We start from the raw sequence: 21303 nt of genomic DNA, 5'->3' as shown, positions 1-21303 counted from the left end.
GTGGGAATGTTTTCTTCTCACTAAGGATCTTATGTTCAGATTGGTGGTAAGGGTAAGTAGTATAAACTCAAATGAATAAAAATTAAAACATTTCTGTTTTCTTTAAATTTTATTTTAAGTTCCAGAAACATGTGTAGGACGTGCAGGTTTGTTACATAGGTAAATGTGTGCCCAAAACATGGCTCTTAAAATTTGTTTAGAAATTGGAATTTGCCTTACTCTGTAGGTGTCAGAGGAGTACGGTCTGTGATGTTCAGAGGATTACGTCTCTCAGAATGTGCTCTTCCAATTTAGTAAGTCTCTGATGTTCAAAGGATTAGGTCTCTCAGGCCGTGCTCTGAAGTCAATGCCAACTAAATCCCTTTAGAATTATTTCAAATATCTGAACCATTCTCTACCGGTGACATAAATATTGGCATCAACCTCTTTGTAGAACTATTCTCCCAAATGATCAAGAAGATAGAGCTTAATTGTGGGATCTACTTTAAAAACTGTTATCAGGCAACCAACTGGCCCCTCTAAAACTCTTAGCAGGGAAAATTCAGGTGAGAAAGAATTTAAAATTTATTTTTGCTAGAAATATTAATCACATAAAACATTTTTTTCTCTAAGTTATTTAAGGTTTTTTTTTCTTAAAACTCTAATTTTTCAATGTTTTAAGATCTTTAAATTATTTTTTAAATCTGAAGTCTATTGTGTAAGCTTTAAGCAAATGACTATCATTCATTTGTATCACTTCTGAAATTATTAGGAGCCTAAATTTATACCAAGAGATAAAAGCACACATATTTAGTAATAACAGAATACATTAATGAAGACTTTGAAACTCATTTGAATAATGTAGTTTGTCCTATTACTTATAAACTTGATGAAATGAATTATTAACCTCTACAATGAAATAGTGTTTAAAATTTTTGTGTTGGGCATTCCTATGTATTAAACAAATTATATGAGTAAAGACTATAATTTCAAACCAGTCTTTCAAACCCCAATATAATTTTGGGGAATGTTCTTGTTTCTTTTTTATTCTTAGAGAAATAAAATATCATCGTAAAATTTATTTCTATCTGGCCAATAGACAAATGGATGAACTGAAGGAAATTTTATATTATATAACTTCAAGCTGGCAAGGGCAAGGCAGTTAATGAAAAAGTTATTCAAATTACATAAGTTTCAAATGTTATTTTAAAAATATTGATCTTAAAGTTACATCAGCTGGGTGCAGTGGCTCATGCCTGTAATCTCAGCACTTTGGGAGGCTGAGGCGGGAGGATCACTTGAGGTCAGGAATTTGAGACTAGCCTTGCTAACATGGTGAAACTCTGCCTCTACTGAAAATACAAAAAATAAATAGCCAGGTGGGTGGCACATGCCTATAATTTCATACTTGGGAGGCAGAGGCAGGAGAATCTGTTGAACCTGGGAGGTGGAGGTTGCAGTGAACCAAGATTGTACCTCTGCACTCTAGCCTGGGCAACAGAGTAAGACCTTGTTTCAAAAAATAAATTTAAAATATATATAATATGTATATATACATCATCTTCAAGTAATCTGAGATTTGAAAGTTAGTAATATTTTCAGAAACCAAAAAGAAGAGATCTTTTTTTATCTTTCCAAAATGGTTTTCCTCTGTTCCCAAACTTTGGAGTATAGTTGTGGTTAATGAATACCCAGAAAACTGTCTATCTAGAAATATCTAGGAGGGTCAGTTAACCTTTCAAAGCAAGTAGGTAGCATAAAGCAAGCATCCAATAACTATCAGCTCAATTAATAAATGATTCCCAAAGTAACAAAGATAAATAAGGTAGATTGAAACAAAATGCTCCCCAATAGGTAAGAACTCTTTGTCTATAAGTACATATAATGAGTAGATAATGAAGATTTTTAAAAATCCCAAAATTTTAATAAATGTGAACACCCCAGAATCTAGGAATACAATGAAAACACATGACATTTGAAAGAGTAAAAGTTAACACCAAAGAGATACTGCTTCCATAGAGGAGGTGACCTTAAGATTGCATTACCACATGATATGAACAGATGCCTGAATAGTTTGAGATGCAGGATTGCCAGCAAATTACTATTATTTATAACTGGTGATGCCATTATCATAAAAGTGGAGTAGGCAGCTGCTCAATGAATCCATTATAACATTATTCACAGCAGAATTGTAAAATGCAGAAAACATTAGTTAAATTCCCATGATTATTGTGGACTTAATCAAGTTATAAAACACTGCAGACCTAAAAGCATGCCATTTTATTTGCTTAATAAAAAATTTCTTTGCTGATTATTGAAGCAATAGCCATTGCAGACAATTTGAAATGGAGGAAAATATAAAGGAGAGAAATAGTTGACCTCTGATTTTATTGCATAGAAAAAACTAGTACTATTATGATGCATTTTCATGCTACTGTTTAACCTTCATATGTAAGCATTTATTTGGAAATTGCAATTATTTTGTTTATAAAACTTTCTATTTTGTTTTTTATGTAACATATTTCTATCTATTTTATCATTACAATAATCTCCAAGGTAAACAGTATTTTTAATGATTGTACAATATGTCATCAGGTGAATGATTCACATTTATTTCATCTAACTGACTAAATGGTTATACCACCACTTTCAGGTGTTTTGAATTTTTTTATGATTATGAATGAAATTACAATTATGTTAATCTTTGTGGGAGATGCTAATTATTTCTCTTTGGTCAATTCATTATTATTGGCCAAAGGATGTGAATGTTTAAGAGTTTCTTTAATTTATTACAAATTATTTTCCAATAATTGCACCAATTTTGGCTACCACTATATACGATCATTTCTTTTTTAAAACATCTTGCCATTTTAATAGACAAAATAAATATAACCTTGTAGCTATTTCAAATTATGTTTCTCTGATTAGTAATGAAGTTAAAAATTTTTAATTTGTAAAAAATTATATTTCCTTCAGATTTTTCTGTTCCTGCCATTGACCTGTTTTCTAGTGATTATGTGTACTGATTCCTTCCTAAAATACAACTAGAGAAACAATATCCTATTTATTCCAGTCTCCTAGTTTTTGTTTGATGCTTGATTTTTATTCATGATTTTTGATATATACTTACATAAATAAATTTGTCAACTTTTAACCCTTTTCTTGAATTTTTGATGGCATTTGAATTTCATGCACACATGAATAATTTTACATTGTATGCATAAATTGTATATAAATAACCTGGATGGTTTCTAGTATAGGCATTTTTTCTCATTTCCCCTAATCTCTCTGTCTCCTCCCCACTTCCACCCACATCCCTTTTCCTCCCTACCCCAGAGGGGTACAAATACCTTAAAAATAGCCTGTTTCCAAAGCATGTTATGTTTAAGTGTACACTCCAGTAGTATTTGAGATAGTAAATTACTAAGAATATACAACTCAAAATAGGCATTTAAATTTTTTATTGTGGTAGAAAATACATAACAAAAAATTTATCATCTTAGCCATATTTAAGAGTGTAGTTCAATAGAATTAAGTACATTTGCATTGTTGTATTAATACAGTCATCACCACTACTCATCTAGAACTTTATTTATCTTCCCAAACTGAAACTCTGTAACCAATAAGAAATAGCTCCCCGTTCCCACCTCCCACTGACAACCACCACTCTATATTCTGTCTATAAATTTGACTACTCTAGGTACCTGTAAATGGAGTAATAGAATATTGGTCCTCTTTTGACTAGCTTATTTCAGTTAGCATTATGTCCCCAAGGTTGATCCATGTTGTAACAAGTCAGAATCTCATCCCTTTTTAGGGTTGAATAGTGTTCCATTGTATGTATATATCACCATTTATTTTTTCATCATCCTTGGACATTTGGGTTGTTTCCACTTTTTGGCTATTATGAATAATGCTGCTATTAACATTGGCATATAAAAATAGTCTTTTAAACAACCTTGTTAATCAGTACATATATATTCATTGAAATTTTTGGGAACGTTGATACCAATTGCTGATATTTAAACTATGGATCAGCTTTACTTAACCCATATAGAGAAGTGTTGTTCTCTGGATCTTTCTGTGAAGACCTCAAAAGCCATCTTTGTGAAGATAATCTGATGTTTTTCTTCCTCAAAATGTGCTGGAAATATTCACAATAGCAGAGACATGGAATCAACCTAAATGCCCATCAACAATTGACTGGATAAAGAAAATGTGTTACATACACACCATGGAATACTGTGCAGCCATAAGAAAGAATGAGATCATGTCCTTTGTAGCAACATGGACAGAGCTGGAGGCCATTATCCTAGGCAAACTAATGGAGGAACAGAAAACCAAGTATTGCATGTTCTCACTTATAAGTGAGAGCTAAACACGGAGTACACATGAACGGAAAGAATGGAACTACAGACACTGGGGCCTACTTGACGGTGGAGGGTGGAAGGACAGAGAGGACTGAAAAGCTACTATTAGGTACCATTAAAATGGTTTAAAAATGATTTTAAAGGGTACTGAAAATATATTTCATCACTAGCCAAAGAGGTAATTCTTTACGAAATTCATTCTCCCCATGAACGGGGCATGCACCAAAGTCCAGGCAACATGAGGAAGCATTGTGGAAGATGCTCTCCTTCCTTTAAGCCAAAGAGACCTCAATAGTTGTGGCATATTATAAATTAGTGCCTTATTTCTCCACAACTGTTTTTCAGACAAGTCAGGAATGGCTGAAGAAAATCATACCATGAAAAATGAGTTTATCCTCACGGGGTTTACAGATCACCCAGAGCTGAAGACTCTGCTGTTTGTGGTGTTCTTTGCCATCTATCTGATCACCATGGTGGGGAATATTGGTATGATGGCACTGATATTTACCCACCGTCGATTTCACACACCAATGTACATCTTTCTGGGAAACCTGGCTCTTGTGGATTCTTGCTGTGCCTGTGCCATTACCCCCAAAATGTTAGAGAACTTCTTTTCTGAGGACAAAAGGATTTCCCTCTATGAATGTACAGTACAGTTTTATTTTCTCTGCACTGTGGAAACTGCAGACTGCTTTCTTCTGGCGGCAATGGCCTATGACCGCTATGTGGCTATATGCAGCCCACTGCAGTACCACATCATGATGTCCAAGAAACTCTGCATTCAGATGACCACAGGGGCCTTCATAGCTGGAAACCTGCATTCCATGATTCATGTAGGGCTTGTATTTAGGTTAGTTTTCTGTGGATCGAATCACATCAACCACTTTTACTGTGACATTCTTCCCTTGTATAGACTCTCTCGTGTTGATCCTTATATCAATGAACTGGTTCTATTCATCTTCTCAGGTTCAGTTCAAGTCTTTACCATAGGTAGTGTCTTAATATCTTATCTCTATATTCTTCTTACTATTTTCAGAATGAAATCCAAAGAGGGAAGGGCCAAAGCCTTTTCTACCTGTGCATCCCACTTTTTGTCAGTTTCATTATTCTATGGGTCTCTTTTCTTCATGTACGTTAGACCAAATTTGCTCGAAGAAGGGGATAAAGATATATCAGCTGCCATTTTATTTACAATAGTAGTTCCCTTACTAAATCCTTTCATTTATAGCCTGAGAAATAGGGAAGTAATAAGTGTCTTAAGAAAAATTCTGATGAAGAAATAATCTCAAGAAAGATGGAAACAAGTGACATCCACTATAGCTTAATGATTTAAATGCAGCAAAAACATCCATATGAAATTACACAGAGAAAATGCACAAATTATAAGTAAATTTGAATATATAATAAAACTTTCAAATTAAGTGGCAATAGGTAAGGGTAGAATATACAAACAAAAGAGTCAACTGTGGTAAAAATTCAAAATAACAAAAATGAAATTCTAATTTTGAGCTCATTCAAGTAACAGCGCAGTATGTTGTCAAGCTCTTGGTCTGTGTTGGCATCAAGGATGGTAAGCATCCAAAAGAACACAGCAAAACTGGAAGTTACAAGTTGAAAGGACCATTCCATTAAGCATTGATAACTAGATAAACTATTTTAATAGCTTAGAGCATGAGCATTATGGTTAAACTGAAAGGGCTTAAGATCATGTGATGGTCAACCAGTAAAATCACTTACATCCATGAGCAACAAAATTGTGGCAAGCGAATTTTGAGAAATCAATTTTAATAGCATTATGGGGACATTACTGTAGTTAGAAAGGAAGTATTGGGAAAACGAAGCTGTCAAATAATAGTGAATATCAGATTTCCAAATTTAAATTATTATTGAGTTAAATATTAAACACAGAATGTCAATTTTCAAGATAAGCTACATTAAGAGAGTTCTATCTACTCTCACATCTACCTGCATAAAGATACCATAACATAAACTTCCAGAAAAACCGTTCAAACCTCATGTAGGATTTGAAGAGCTGCTCTGTCAGTGAGTTAGGCGCAATGTCTCCGTGCTCCTAGCTGAGAGGTGAGGAAAAGCTTCAACCATAGAGACACTACCCTAGGTATATTATATATAGAAATGTAAAACATAGCATTGTTAAACAGTAGGTAGGGCTTATCTAATTTTTTTTTCTTTTCACTATTGCAAAACCTGAAGTTGGGTTTGTGGGTAGAGTAATGACTTTAATGTAATATCATTTTAAAAATTACTTTCCAATTATTCACTCAACATATACTTATTGAAATCCTGCTACAGGTAGGCATGGTTCTGGGTGTTGGGTCATATCAGTTACAAAAAATGCCAGTTTTTCCATCTTCTTAAATAATGGAATATTGCCACAATTTTTATTACTAACTTCTGGATTAAGAAGGACCTATGTCACATAATAGAAAAAAATCTCCCTTCCACCTCTTGCTCTGAGGACCTGCCTAACTTCCCAGAAAGCAATTGTCAAGTGCTCCAGGCTAACCAGCCACCAGACGCTGGCATCACAGGAAAAATCAATATGCTGAGTCTGTACAGAAAAAGTAATAGGAGAGCAGATGCATTTCCAATTCCCTAACTCATCAACACAAAAATGTAACCACCTAGTTTTTCTTTGTAACCTCCAAGAAAATCTAACCTAGTTCATTCCAGTTATACTCGGACATGTGAAGATCTTGTTTGTTTCAAATTAAATTCCATCAATTTAGGATTTACCCAACACTACCTACACTCTTCCTTCGTTGCATATAAGTGTATAGGTCCTTGCCTGGTATCATGGTACTGAGCACAGGTACCAGATTATATATGAGCTCTGTCCAAGCTATGATTCTGTGAGATGTTTGAACCTATTTGACCCTCTGGTTATTTCTTCATGCCACTATCACTTCAGGTATCTACATCCATGTCTACTCCTCAGGCTATATTGATTTTCAGCTAAAATGTCTATTTATCCAACCCACAAGGCTTTGGGTTGGCTGGCTCTCTCTCTTTTACTCTTGCTGTGCTAATTTCTGAGTAAATTCTTTTGACCTCTTCCCAATGAGTCCAGGAAATGTTGAAATGCATCATTTTTGCACTTCCGATGCTACACAACACCACTACAATGTAGGATTTTGAAAGCTTACATGGGTCCCTTTTGAAGGTCCCTTTTGCACATAGGTCACCAAACCTCCCTGAGCAATTGTCACCCCACTCCCATGCCAGGACACCCCCTGGGAATTGAAACCACAGAACCCTTTCCAGGCAACACCGACTCTTCCCTTCTGACGTTGCTTTTTTCCCAACTGACTGAATCCTTAATTCTAGGATGATACTTAGTTTTCACATCATTACAAATGTTTCCTGAATGTACTTTTATGAAATAAAATTGGACTCAAAAATGAGATTCTGTCTTAATCTATTCTCTCTGTCTGGAATATCAAAGGTATGCTCAGAAATTTTAAAAAAGTGAGGATAACACTATTGTGTGACTCTGGCCTCCTTCTGTTATATCAATAAATGTGATTGCCCTGGCTGCTGTCTGAAATGGCAGGTATAGTCATTGGGTAAGACAGAATTACAGGCAGGCTTTATCTGAGAATTACTGGTTATGGGAGAAAAATATCTGATAAAATCAATATTTTTAAAATCTCAACTCATTTTATGATATGCAGAGAAAAACAGACATGTTTAAAACAACATTTTGAAAAATAAAATTAAAAATTATAAATGTTTTATCTCATCCTTAACCAAAGTTTAGTTATGATCACAAATGTGTCCTTAATTTTTAAAAATTTTAAAAAGACTGAATCAAATATCAAGGATTTTCCTTGATGTTATTTTTCAGAAAATTAAAGTATGAAAATTCAAAACAACCTTTATTTAACATTTTACTTCAAGGAATAATAGCAATTATAATTACAATAATAATAGATTGATTTTTTTAAAAACGGTCGGTGACACCACAGGGGCATCACTTCTTTATTGTACAAATTTTTCTCTTTTGAATTTGTTTATATTTTTCTCGTTTGTTCTTTTTTCCATTTTAATTGTTTTATGTCTGCAAGGACCTATTTGTCATGTCTGCAAGGACATATTTCTCAATATGTCCTTTACATTTCATTCAAGTGGCAATCCAACACAATTTTCATCAACTTCATGAAACTGATCACTTCTTTCTCATGATCATTTCACACTAAAGTTCAAGCATATTTAACTATATCAGAAAATTAGTGGGTGATATATTGGAACAATGGCTGAAGATAGACACTATAGTGAAGCAAGGAGAAATGGTTAAGAGGAAAGTAATTCTAGAAGTTGTCGGTTCACTTAGGAGTATTTGTGTTCTGACGATTCTTACTTGCCTAGACAGCATTGTCACTTCAGGAACTGGCATATTGAATGACACGATAACGTGAATCTTCCTGTTGACTCATCAGTTAGTATCATAATTTTGCCTCATCATGTATACAAATATTAACATTTGGGTTAATTTGTAGGTATTTCTACTTTATTTTTATTTCAATAGGTATTGGGGGAACAGGTGGAATTTGGTTACATTGATAAGTTCTTTAGTGGTGATTTTTGAGATTTTGATGTACCCATCACTGGAGCAGTGTACACTGTATCCAATTTGTAGTCTTTTATCCTTCACTCCCCTCCCACCCTTCCACCTGAGTCCCTTAAGTCCATTGTATCATTCAAATGACTTTCCATCCTCATAGATTAGCCCCCACTTATAAGTGAGAACATATGATGCTTGGTTTTCCATTCCTGAGTTACTGCACTTAGAATAAGGGTCTTCAACTCCATTTAGATTGCTGTGAAAGTCATTATTTGTTTCCTTTTTATGGCTCAGTAGTATTCAATGGTATACATTTTCTTTATTTGTTGATTGATGGGCATTTGGGCTGTTTTCATATTTTTGCTATTGTGAATTATGCCGCTGTAAATGTGTGTGCAAGTGTCTTTTTTATATAATGACTTCTTTTCCTCTGGGTGGATACACAATAGTGGGATTGCTAGATCAAATGGTAGATCTACTTTTAGTTCATTAAGGAATCTCCATACTGTTTTCCATAGTGGTTGTACTAGTTTACATTCCCACCAGCAGTGCATAAGTGTTCCCTTTTCACCACATCCATGCCAAGTGTTCCCTTTTCACCACATCCATGCTAATATTTTTTTACTTTTAAATTATGGGCAGTCTTGCAGGTGTAAGGTGGTATCCCAATGTGGTTTTAATTTGCATTTCCCTGATAATTAGTGACGTCGAGCATTTTTTCATATGTTTGATGGCTACTTTTATATCTTCTTTTGAGAATTATCTATTCCTTAGCCCACTTTAATGGTATTATTTTTTTTTCTTATTGATTTGTTTGAGTTCTTTGTAGATTTTGGATATTAGTCCTTTGTTGGATGCAAAGTTGTGAAAATTTTCTCCCACTCTGTGGGTCATCTGTTTAGGCTGCTGATTATTTCTTTTGCTGTACAGAAGATTTTTAGTTTAATTAAGTGCCATCTATTTATCTTTATTTTTGTTGCATTTGCTTTGGGTTCTTGGTCATGAAGTCTTTGCCTAAGCCAACATCTAGAAGAATTTTTCTGATGTTATTTTCTAGAATCGAATTTTTATAGTTTCAGATCTTAGATTTAAGTCTTTGATGCATATTGATGCATTTTTGTATAACCAAGAGATGAGGATCCAGTTTCAATCTTTTACATGGGACTTGCTAATTAACCCAGCACCATTTGTTGAATAGGGTGTCCTTAACCCACTTTATGTTTTTCTTTGCTTTGTCAAAGATCAGTTGACTGTAAGTATTGGCATTATTTCCGGGTTCTTCATTTTGTTCCATTGGTCTATGTGCTTATTTTCATACCAGTACCATTCTGTTTTGGTGACTATAGCCTTATAGTATAGTTTGAAGTCAGGTAATGTGATGCCACCAAGTTTGTTCCTTTTGCTTAGTCTTGCTTTGGTTATGCCAGCTCTTTCTTGTATCTATATGAATTTTAGCATTGTTTTTTCTAATTTTGTGAAGAATGATGGTGGTATTTTGATGGGAATTGCATTGAATTTGTAGATTGCTTTTGGCAGTATGGTCATTTCCACAATATTGATTCTACCCATCCATGAGCATGGGATGTGTTTCCATTTATTTCTGTCATCTATTATTTCTTTCAGCAGCGTTTTGCAGTTTTGTAGAGGTCTTTCACCTCCTTGATTAAGTATGTTCCTAAGTGGTTTTTTGTTTGCTTATTTTGTTTTGTTTTTGTTCTTGCTATTATAAAAGAGGTTGAGTTCTTGATTTGAGTTTCATCTTGGTCGCTGTCAGCGTATAGCAGTGCTACTGATTTATGTACATTAATTTTGTATCCTGAAACATTACTGAATTCATTTATCAGATCTAGGTACTTTTTGGAGGAGTCTTTAGGGTTTTCTAGGTATATGATCACATCATCAGTGAACAGCAACAGTTTGACTTCCTCTTTACTGATTTGGATGTCCGTTATTTATTTCTCTTATCTGATTGCTCTGGCTAGAACTTCTAGTACCGTGTTGAATAGAAGTGGTGAAAGTGGGCAACCTTGTCTTTTTCCAGCTCTCAGGGGAATGCTTTCAACTTTTCCTCATTCAGTATAATGTTGGCTGTGGGTTTGTCATAGATGGCTTTTATTACCTTAAGGTATGTCTCTTCTGTGCCGATTTTGCTGAGGGTTTTAATAATAAAGGGATGCTGGATTTTGTCAAATGCTTTTTCTGCATCTATTGAGATGATCATATGAGTTATGTTCTTAATTTTGTTTATGTGATGTATCACATTAATTGCTTGCATGTGTCAAACCATTTCTGCATCACTGGTACAAAACTCACTTGATTGTGGTGGATTATCTTTTTGATATGCTGTTGGATTTGGTTAGCTAGTATTTTGTTGAGGATTTTTGCGTCTATGTTCACCATGGATATTGGTCTGTAGTTTTCTTTTTTTTTTGTCATGGTTTGGGTATTAGGATGATACTGGCTCCATAGAATAATTTAAGGAGGATTCCTTCTTTCTTTATCTTTTGGAACCATTTCAATAAGATTGGAAGCAATTCTTCTTTGAATATCTGATTAAATTCAGCTGTGAATCCATCTGGTCTTGGACTTTTTTGGTTGTTGGCAATTTTTTAATTACCATTTTAATAACACTGATTCTCATTGGTCTCTTCGGGGTTTCTATGTCCTCCTGGTTTAATCTAAGAGGGTTATATATGTCCAGGAATTTATCTATCACCTCTAGGTTTTCTAGTTTGCGCGTGTGAACATGTTCATAGTAGCCTTGCATGATGTTTTGCATTTCTGTGGTATCGGTTGTAATATCTCCCATTTCATTTCTGATTGAGCTTATTTAGATCTCTCTTCTTTTCTTGGTTAATCTCACTAACAGTCAATCAATTTCATTTGTCTTTTCAAAGAACCAGCTTTTTGTTTCATTTATCTTTTGTATTTTTTGTTATTGTTTCAATTTCATTGAGTTCTGCTCTGATCTTGGTCATTTCCTTTCTTCTTGTGGGTTTGGGCTTCGTTTGTTCTTGTTTTTCTAGTTCCTTGAAGTGTGACCTTAAATTGTCTATGTGTGCTCTTTCAGACTTTTTGATGTAGGTGTTTAATGCTATGATCATTCCTCTTAGCACTGCTTTTGCTGAATCTCAGAAGTTTTGATAGGTTGGGTCACTATTATTGTTCAGTTTAAAGAATTTTTTAATTTCCATCTTCATTTTCCTGTTGACTCAACAATTATTCAGTAGTAGGTTATTTACTTTCCATGTATATGCATGGTTTTGAGGGTACCTTTTGGAGTTGATTTCCTATTTTATTCCACTGTGGTCTGAGAGAGTACTTGATATAATCTCAATTTTCTTAAATTTATTGAGAATTGTGTTGTGGCCTATCATATGGTCTATCTTGGAGAATGTCTCATGAGCCGAAGAATAGAATGTATATTTTTGCAGTTGTTGGGTGGAATGCTATGTAAATATCTGCAAAGTCCATTTGTTCTAGGGTATATTTTAAGTCCATTGTTTCTTTGTTGACTCTCTGCTTTGATGACCTGTCTAGTGCTGCCAGTAGAGTACTGAAGTCCCCCACTATTATTGTGTTGTCATCTATTTCATTTCTTAGGTATAGTAGTAATTGTTTTATAAATTTTGGAGCTCCAGTGTTGGGTGCATAAACATTTAGGATTGTGATATTTTCCTGTTGGACTAGTCCTTTTATCATTATATAATGTCCGTCCTTGTCTTTTTTAACTGTTGTGGCTTTAAAGTCTATTTTGTCTGATAAGAGGATAGCTATTTCTGCTTGGTTTTTGTGCCCATTTGCAAGGAATATATTTTTCCACCCCTTTACCTTAAGTTTATGTGAGTACTTATGTGTTAGGTGAATCTCTTGAAGGCATCAGATATTTGATTGGTGAATTCTTATCCATTCTGTATCTTTTAAATGCAGCATTTAAGCCATTTATGTTTCATGCTATTATTGAGATGTGAGGTACTATTCTATTCAACATGCTAGTTGTTGCCTGAATTCCTTGGGGTTTTTTCCATTGTGTTATTGTTTTATACCCCCTGAGAGATTTATGCTATAAGGAGGTTCTAATTTGATGTATTTCAAGGTTTTGTGTCAAGATTTAGAACTCCTTTTAGCAGTTCTTGTAGTGCTGGCTTGGAAGTGGCAAATTCCCTCAGCATTCGTTTGTCTAAAAAACACAGCATTTTTTTCCCCTTTCCGTATTTTTTATTATTATTATCATACTTTAAGTTCGGGAGTACATGTGCAAAATGTGCAGGTGTGTTACATAGATACACACATGCCGTGATGATTTGCTGCATTCATCAACCTGTCATCTACATTAGTTATTTCTCCTAATGCTATCCCTCTCCTAAACCCCCCAAACTCCCGACAGGCCCTGCTGTATGCTGTTTCCCTCCCTGTGTCCATGTGTTCTCATTTTTGAACTCCTACTTATGAGTGAGAACATGTAGTGTTTGGTTTTCTGTTCCTGTGTTAGTTTGCTGAGAATGATGGTTTCCAGCTTCATCTATGTCCTTGGAAAGGACATGAACTCACCTTTTTTATGGCTGCATAGTAGTCCATGGTGTCTATGTGCCACATTTTCTTTATCCAGTCTATCTTGATGGGCATTTGGGTTCATTCCAAGTTTTTGCTATTGTGAATAGTACTGCAATAAGCATATGTGTGCATGTGTCTTTATAGTAGAATAATTTATAATCCTTTTGGTATATTCCCAGTATTAGGATTGCTGGGTCAAATGGCATTTCTGGTTCTAGATCCTCAAGGAATCTAACACTGTCTTCCACAATGGTTGAACTAATTTACACTCCCACCAACAGTGTAAAAGCGTTCCTATTTCTCCACATCCTCTCCAGCACCTGTTGTTTCCTGACTTTTTAATGACCACCATTCTAACTGGCATGAGATGGTATCTCATTGTGGTTTTGATTTGGATGTCTCTAATGACCAGTGATGGTGAACTTTTTTTCATGTTTGTTGGCCACATAAATGTCTTCTTTTGAGAAGTGTCTGTTCATATCCTTCGCCCACTTTTTGATGGGGTTGTTTGTTTTGTTCTTGTAAATTTGTTTAAGTTCCTTGTAGGTTCTGGATATTAGCCCTTTGTCAGATGGATAGATTGCAAAAATGTTCTCCCATTCTGTAGGTTGCCTGTTCGTTCTGATGATAGTTTCTTTTGCTGTGCAGAAGCTCTTTAGTTTAATTAGATCTCACTTGTCAATTTGGTGTTTGTTGCCATTGCTTTTGGTGTTTTAGTCATGAAGTCTTTGCCCATGCCTATGTCCTGAATGGTATTGCCTAGGTTTTCTTCTAGGGTTTTCATGGTTTTAGGTCTTATGTTTAGGACTTTAATCCATCTTGAGTTAATTTTTGTATAAGGTGTAAGGAAGGGGTCCAGTTTCAGTTTTCTGCATATGGCTAGCCAGTTTTCCCAACACCATCTATTAAATGGGGAATCCTTTCCTCCTTGCTTATTTTTGTCATTTGTCAAAGATCAGATGGTTGTAGATGTGTGGCGTTATTTCTGATGCCTCTATTCTTTTCCATTGGTCTATATAACTGTTTTGGTACAAGTATCATGCTGTTTTGGTTACTGTAGCCTTACAGTATAGTTTGAAGTCAGGTAGTGTGATGCCTCCAGCTTTGTTCTTTTTGCTTAGGATTGTCTTGGCTATACGGGCTCTTTTTTGGTTCCATATGAAATTTAAATTAGCTTTTTTCTAATTCTGTGAACAGTCATTGGTAGCTTGATGTGGATAGCACTAAATCTAGAAATTACTTTGGGCAGTATAGCCATTTTCACGATATTGATTCTTCCTATGCATGAGCATGGCATGTTTTCCATTTGTTTGTGACCTCTCTTACTTCCTTGAGCGGTGGTTTGTAGTTCTCCTTGAAGAGGTCCTTTACATCCCTTCTAAGTTGTACTCTTAGGTATTTTATTCTTTTTGTAGCCATTGTGAATGAGAGTTCACTCATGATTTGTCTCTCTTTTTGTCTATTATTGTTGTATAGAAATGCTTGTGATTTTTGCCATTGATTTTGTATCCTGAGACTTTGCTGAAGTTGCATATCAGCTTAAGGAGATTTCGGGTTGAGATGATGGGGTTTTCTAAATATACAATCATGTCATCTGAAAACAGAGACCATTTGACTTCCTCTCTTCCTATTCAAATACTCTTTATTTCTTTCTCTTGCCTGATTGCCCTGGCCAGAACTTCCAATACTATGTTGAAAAGGAGTGGTGAGAGAGGGCATCCTTGTCTTGTGCTGGTTTTCAAAGGGAATGCTTCCAGCTTTTGCCCATTCAATATGATATTGGCTGCAGGTTTGTCATAAATAGCTCTTATTATTTTGAGATACGTTCCATCAATACCTAATTTATTGAGAGCTTTTAGCATGAATAGGTGTTGGATTTGATCAAAGGCCTTTTCTACATCTATTGAGATAATCATGTGGTTTTTGTCATTGGTTCTGTTTATGCGATGGATTACGTTTATTGATATGCATATGTTGAACCTGTCTTGCATCCCAGGGATGAAGCCAACTTGATCGTGGTGGATAAACTTTTTGATGTGCTGCTGGATTTGGTTTGGCAGTATTTTATTGAGGATTTTTGCATCAATGTTCATTAGGGATATTGGCCTGAAATTTTATTTTGTTTTTTCTGTTGTGTCTCTGCCAGGTTTTGGTATCAGGAGGATGCTGGCCTCATAAAATGAATTAGGGAAGAGTTCCTCTTTTTCTATTGTTTGGAATAGTTTCAGAAGGAATAGTACTAGGTCCTCTTTGTACCTCTGGTAGAATTAGGCTGTGAATTCTGGGCTTCTTTTGATTGGTAGGCTATTAATTACTGCCTCAATTTCAGAACTTGTTATTGGTCTATTCAGGGATACAACTTCTTGCTGGTTTAGTCTTGGGAGGGCGTATGTGTCTAGGAATTTATCCATTTCTTCTAGATTTTCTAGCTTATTTGCATAGAGGTGTTTTTAGTATCCTCTGATGGTAGTTTTTATTTCTGTGGGATCAGTAGTGATATTCCCCTTTATCATTTTTTTATTGTGTCTATTTGATTCTTCTCTATTTCTTCTTTATTAGTCTGGCTGGATCTTTTCAAAAAACCAGCTCTTGGATTCATTCATTTTTTTAACAGTTTTTCGTATCTCTATCTCCTTCAGTTCTCCTCTGATCTTAGTTATTGCTTGTCTACTGCTAGTTTTTGAATTTGTTTGCTCTTGCTTCTCTAGCTATTTTAATTGTAATGTTAGGGTATCAATTTTAGATCTTTTCTGTTTTCTCCTGTGGGCATTTAGTGCTATAAATTTCCCTCTAAACACTGCTTTAGCTGTGTCTCAGAGATTCTGGTATGTTGTGTCTTTGTTCTCATTGGTTTCAAAGAACTATTTATTTCTGCCTTAATTTCGTTATTGACCCAGTAGTCATTCAGGGGCAGGTTGTTCAGTTTCCATTTAGTTGTGTGGTTTTGAGTGAGTGATTTCCATTCTTTTGCATTTGCTAAGGAGTGTTTTACTTCCAATTATGTGGTCAATTTTAGAATAAGTGCTATGTGGTGCTGAGAAGAATGTATATTCTCTTGATTTGGGGTGGAGAATTCTGTAGCTGTCTATTAGGTCTGATTGGTCCAGAACCGAGTTCAAGTCTTGAATATCCTTGTTAATTTTCAAGACAGTATCTTTCCTTCACTTATGAAGATTAGTTTTGCTGGATATAAAATTCTTGGCTGATAATTGTTTTGTTTAAGGAGGCTAAAGATAGGACTCCCATCCCTTCTAGCATGTAGGATTTCTGCTGACAAATCTGCTGTTTATCTGATAGGTTTTCCTGTATAGGTTACCTGATGCTTTTGCCTCATAGCTCTCTTAAGTACCTAGGTGATGAAATGTTTTTGTGATGAACTTCCAGGGTGTTCTTTTAGCTTCTTGTATTTGAATGTCTAGATCTCTAGCAAGGCCAGGGAAACTTTTCTTGATTATTCCCTCAAATAAGTTTTCCAAACTTCTGTATTTCTCTTCTTCCTCAGGAACAGCAATTATTCTTAGGCTCCATCGCTTAACATAATCACAAACTTCTTGGGGGCTTTGGTCATTTTTCATTTATTATTTTTTTCTTTTTTCAGATTCAAAGCCTTATTCAAAGACAATTCAAAAGCCTTGTCTTCAAGCTCTGAAGTTCTCTCTTTGACTTGTTTAATTCTATTTTTGAAAGTTTCCAGTGTATTTTGCATTTCTCTAAGTGTGTCTTTCATTTCTATAAGTTGTGATTGTTTTTTATTTATGTTACCTATATCTCTGGAGATTTTTCATCCATATTCTGTATTATTTTTTAATTTCTTTAAGTTGGTTTTCACCTTATTCTGGCACCTCCTTAAATAGCTTAATAATTGACCTTCTGAATTCTTTTTCTGGCAATTCAGAAATTTTTTCTAGGTTTGGATCCATTGCTCGTGAGCTAGTGTGATCTTCTGGGGGTGTTAAAGAATCTTGCTTTGTCGTATTACCAGAATTATTTTTTCTGGTTTCTTCTCATTTGAGTAGATATCTATCAAATAAAAGATATGGGGTTCAAGAGCTGCTATTCAGATTATTTTGTCCCACAGGTTGATCCCTTGATGTGGTGCTCTCCCCCTTCCCTTAAGGATGGGGCTTCCTGCATTCAGACTGCAGTGGATGTCATTGTTCTTCTGGGTTTAGCTACCCAGCAGCGCTACTGAGCTTTGGGCCAGTACTGAAGAGAGTCTGCAAGGAGTCCTGTCATGCGATCCATCTTTAAGTCTGTCAGCTGTGGATACCAGCACCTGCTCCCGTGGTGGTAGCAGGGGACTGAAGTAGACTCTTTGAGGGTCCATGGTTGTAGTTTTTAGTGTGCTGATTTTCTTGAATGTTGGTTGTGCTAGCAGTGAAGTTGTCACCTGGACAGACACAGCACCTATGGTTAGCCAGTATGTTTCAGTGGTGGAATTAGCTGTTGTTTTCTCCTTTCTTGGAGCAGGGTTTTTCTTTTATGAGTTGCTATAATGGCTTGAGTTTGTTGGCCTCCAGCCAGGAGACTTTCAAGACAGCATCAGCTACAGTAGTATAGGGGAGATACAAGCTTGCTGTGGTGTCACTTGGAAAAGTATTTGGATTTCTCAAGCGATGGGCTGGGCCATAGAGCTCTCAAATGATTTTATCCTTTTTCTTTGGCTATCAGAGTGGGTAGAGAAAGACCATCAGGTCGGGGCAGGGTTAGGGGAGTCTGAGCTCAGACTCTTCTTCGGTTGGGCTTGCTGCAGCTGCTGTGGGTGATGGGGGTGTGGTTCTCAGGCCAATGGAGCTATGTTCCCGGGGCATAATGGCTGCCTCTGTTGCATCATACGGGTTCCCTGGGAAGTGGGGGAAAGCTGGCAATGACAAGCCTCGCTGGTCTCCTGTGCAGCCAGCAAGGCCAGTCTGGATCCCACCATGCCCCGCCAATAGCACCTAGTTTATATCCAGGCAGCCAATGAACAGTGCTGCGATCTTGCCTCAGGCTACATGCTTTCTAGCTGAGAAAGCAAACAGGGCTTTTAGGTCCCACCCCTCCTTGCCTATCACAGCTTCTGTACTGCTGTCTGCACTTCCCATTCCCTCCACCCCGGATTCTGCCCAGGAAAATTAGCACTTGGTCAAAATTATTACAAAGTTCAGCTGAAAGCTTTCTTCTACCTGTGGTCCTTCCCCAATTCCACTGGCAGCACTACCCAATGACTTCTGTGAGAAAACGTCAGAAATGACTTCCCTGGGAACCAGGAATACCTACAGGGCTTTTTCTATACTTCTTCTACTTTTATATTTTGCTCAGCTCTCTAAATTCTTTTCAGCTCTAGGTAAGGTTAAATCCTTCTTCCATGATCTGGGTTTTCAGGTGCCCCAGTGAGGATGTGAGGATGTGTGTTAGGAGGTGAACTTTCCCCACCCACACTTTGGGCACTCACAGTTTCTCAGCTGTTTCACAAAGCGTGCATGAGCAAGCCACTTCTTTCAAAAGGTCTGTGGGCTCTTTCAGTTTTCCTCGTATGCCTGTGCTAGTTCTTGGAGTTCTTGGACTCACTATGTGAGTCTCCACATGCTGTTCTGTTCATCCGAGAGGGAGCTGCAAGTTAGTCCCGCCTCCTGTCTGCCATTTTTTCAAAAAACAAAAACTAATTTGTAGAAATTGTTAATGTTGCTAACACTTTCTTTTTACATTTTAATTATTGATGTATTACCTAAATCCTAATATGCCATTTCCTGTCATCCAGGATGAATTGTCAACTGTTTGAGTATCCAAGGTTTGGTGGACTAGAGAATACTTATTTTATACATTCATCTCTGGGGACACCATTTTTCTGCCTTCTACAGATCATGCCCCTTCAGATCATATTAGTCTCCAATTCCTACACATTTCCAGCTCAGGAAAAGTGCTCTAAAGTTGGCACTGCTTATTTGTACAAGTCTGCTTTATCAGCAAGTCTATTTCAACACATAATTTTATTTTATTATTTATTTATTTATTTATTTATTTTGAGACAGAGTCTCACTCTCTTGCCCAGGCTGGAGTGCAATGGTGTGATCTTGGCTCACTGTAACCTCTGCCTCCTGGGTTCAAATTATCCTGCCTCAGCCTTCCAAGTAGCTGGGATTACAGGTGCCTGCCACCACACCAAACCAGTTTTTGTATTTTTAGGAGAGACAGGGTTTCACCATTTTGGTCAAGCTCTTCTCAAACTCCTGACTTCAAGTGATCTGCCTGCCTTGGTCTCCCAAAGTGTTGGTATTACAGGCGTGAGCCACTCTGCCCAGCTAACACATAATTTTAAATGTTGGGTCATAAGTGATGCTGATTAAACATTTGAGAAGTAGAATGTAATAGCTATAGCCCATTCAACTCTAGAGTCATACTAACTGTTAAAATATTAAATTTTCTCAGATTATAATTATAATATATTAAGGTGGGACTCTATTAAGATTATGTACAGGAGAAGAAAAAAGTTATATGCAATACTAGGAAATTATTTCTATATCAGAGCAAATAAAAAGACCTTATTTTACCTTCTGATGTGTCAGTCTTGTATTTCTTTCAAAGATTTAAAACTGATATTCTGATGAATTATTTCTATCAATTTGAAATCTCATAAATGTGTTATTTAAATAAAATTAAAAATAAATAATAAAATTTTAACTATTTGAAAATATAATTTTTTACTTCTTTTTCAAAGGGGATAGCTTTGCTGGTGGGCTGGACTTTTTCCTTTCTTCAAAAGATACGCATTAAATTATAGCAAGAAAAAATGTATGCAGTGATACAAAAACAACAAAAATATACAATAAATTAACTACCTGTATTCAAAAGATATCTCACGTGCATATACATAATACATATATTTATAACTTTGTTCCATTTTCTGTAGCTCTTGAGTCACAAGTAGAAGAGGTTATATTTTCCTACAAACATTTATATTGTCCTGATACTATCAAAATGTATTCATCCTCCTTGGGCCTTGGTAGTTAAGAATAACCCACTTTCAAAACTTCAGAAAACTGAATTTTAAATATAATTTTTAAAATAATTGCAAAAACTTTAAGAGTCTATAATGACAATTTGTTTTTTAATTTTTCTTAAAGAAACATTTACTAATTATTCATTCTATTAAACATTAAACATACAGCCTGCAACTTATACCTGAGTCTTTCCATGTTGGCTCTGCCTAACCAAGTACTTTGTAGTTTCCTAGGCATTAGCAAAGATCAGACATTTTTATTTCTTCAAAATTTATCTTAGGCTAAGCTTCTGGTTTCTGTTGCTCTTTTGCTGTCTATACTTCTTACAGTGCTAAGTTGGATAAGTTCAGAGTATTATATGGTACAAATATTTTTCCACATGGTGTCTTCTCACCTTCCCTGGAGATAACATATAAATAGCAACTCCAGTTTTCACCTAAGACTGATGTAAAGCATCACCCCTTTCTTATTATGCTATCTGTCTATTTCCCTGTTTACTGTTTTTCCATTAATCAATTCAGAAGACTTTTTCTTTCATTTTTATTTTTTCCATATGTGCAAGATCTATCACTTTATTCAGCCAACCCACTTCTGAGGTTTGCAACATGTGAAGCATTAAGGTAGTGGTGCTGAGTTAAAACAAAAATTAAATAAGACCTAGTGTCAACTTGAAAGAGTAAAACTTGTACTCAAGAAGCTAAAATGTTTTAGACTAACCCATATGAAACCTTTTTGTTAACCAAAAATTTAAAAATGGTATAATACTGGCACCTTAATGGCACGTCAAAATATATTTTTTCACAAATAATTCCAATATGAGGCATGATCATCAAAC

At 35.6% G+C, this 21303-nt stretch overlaps 1 protein-coding gene across 2 annotated transcripts; it reads left to right on the top strand.

The window, feature by feature from the left end:
- The first annotated feature begins 438 nt into the window (after positions 1–438).
- On the top strand, positions 439–8053 carry OR5K1 (olfactory receptor, family 5, subfamily K, member 1). 2 transcript variants are annotated; one of them, XM_077990220.1, is made up of 2 exons: positions 439–545; positions 4695–8053. In XM_077990220.1, the coding sequence occupies exon 2, from the start codon at positions 4706–4708 to the stop codon at positions 5630–5632; it is 927 nt and encodes a 308-aa protein (XP_077846346.1). In that variant the 5' UTR covers positions 439–545; positions 4695–4705; the 3' UTR covers positions 5633–8053.
- Positions 8054–21303: the final 13250 nt, after the last annotated feature.

Source organism: Macaca mulatta, chromosome 2 (genome assembly GCF_049350105.2).
Source record: "Macaca mulatta isolate MMU2019108-1 chromosome 2, T2T-MMU8v2.0, whole genome shotgun sequence".
NCBI lineage: Eukaryota > Metazoa > Chordata > Mammalia > Primates > Cercopithecidae > Macaca > Macaca mulatta.
Note: the sequence above shows the minus strand (reverse complement) of the source record. Positions and strands in the feature narration are given on the sequence as shown.

Coding starts and splice junctions, on each gene's coding strand:
- OR5K1 (XM_077990220.1), top strand. CDS start 4,706: ATGGCTGAAGAAAATCATACCATGAAAAATGAGTTTATCCTCACGGGG.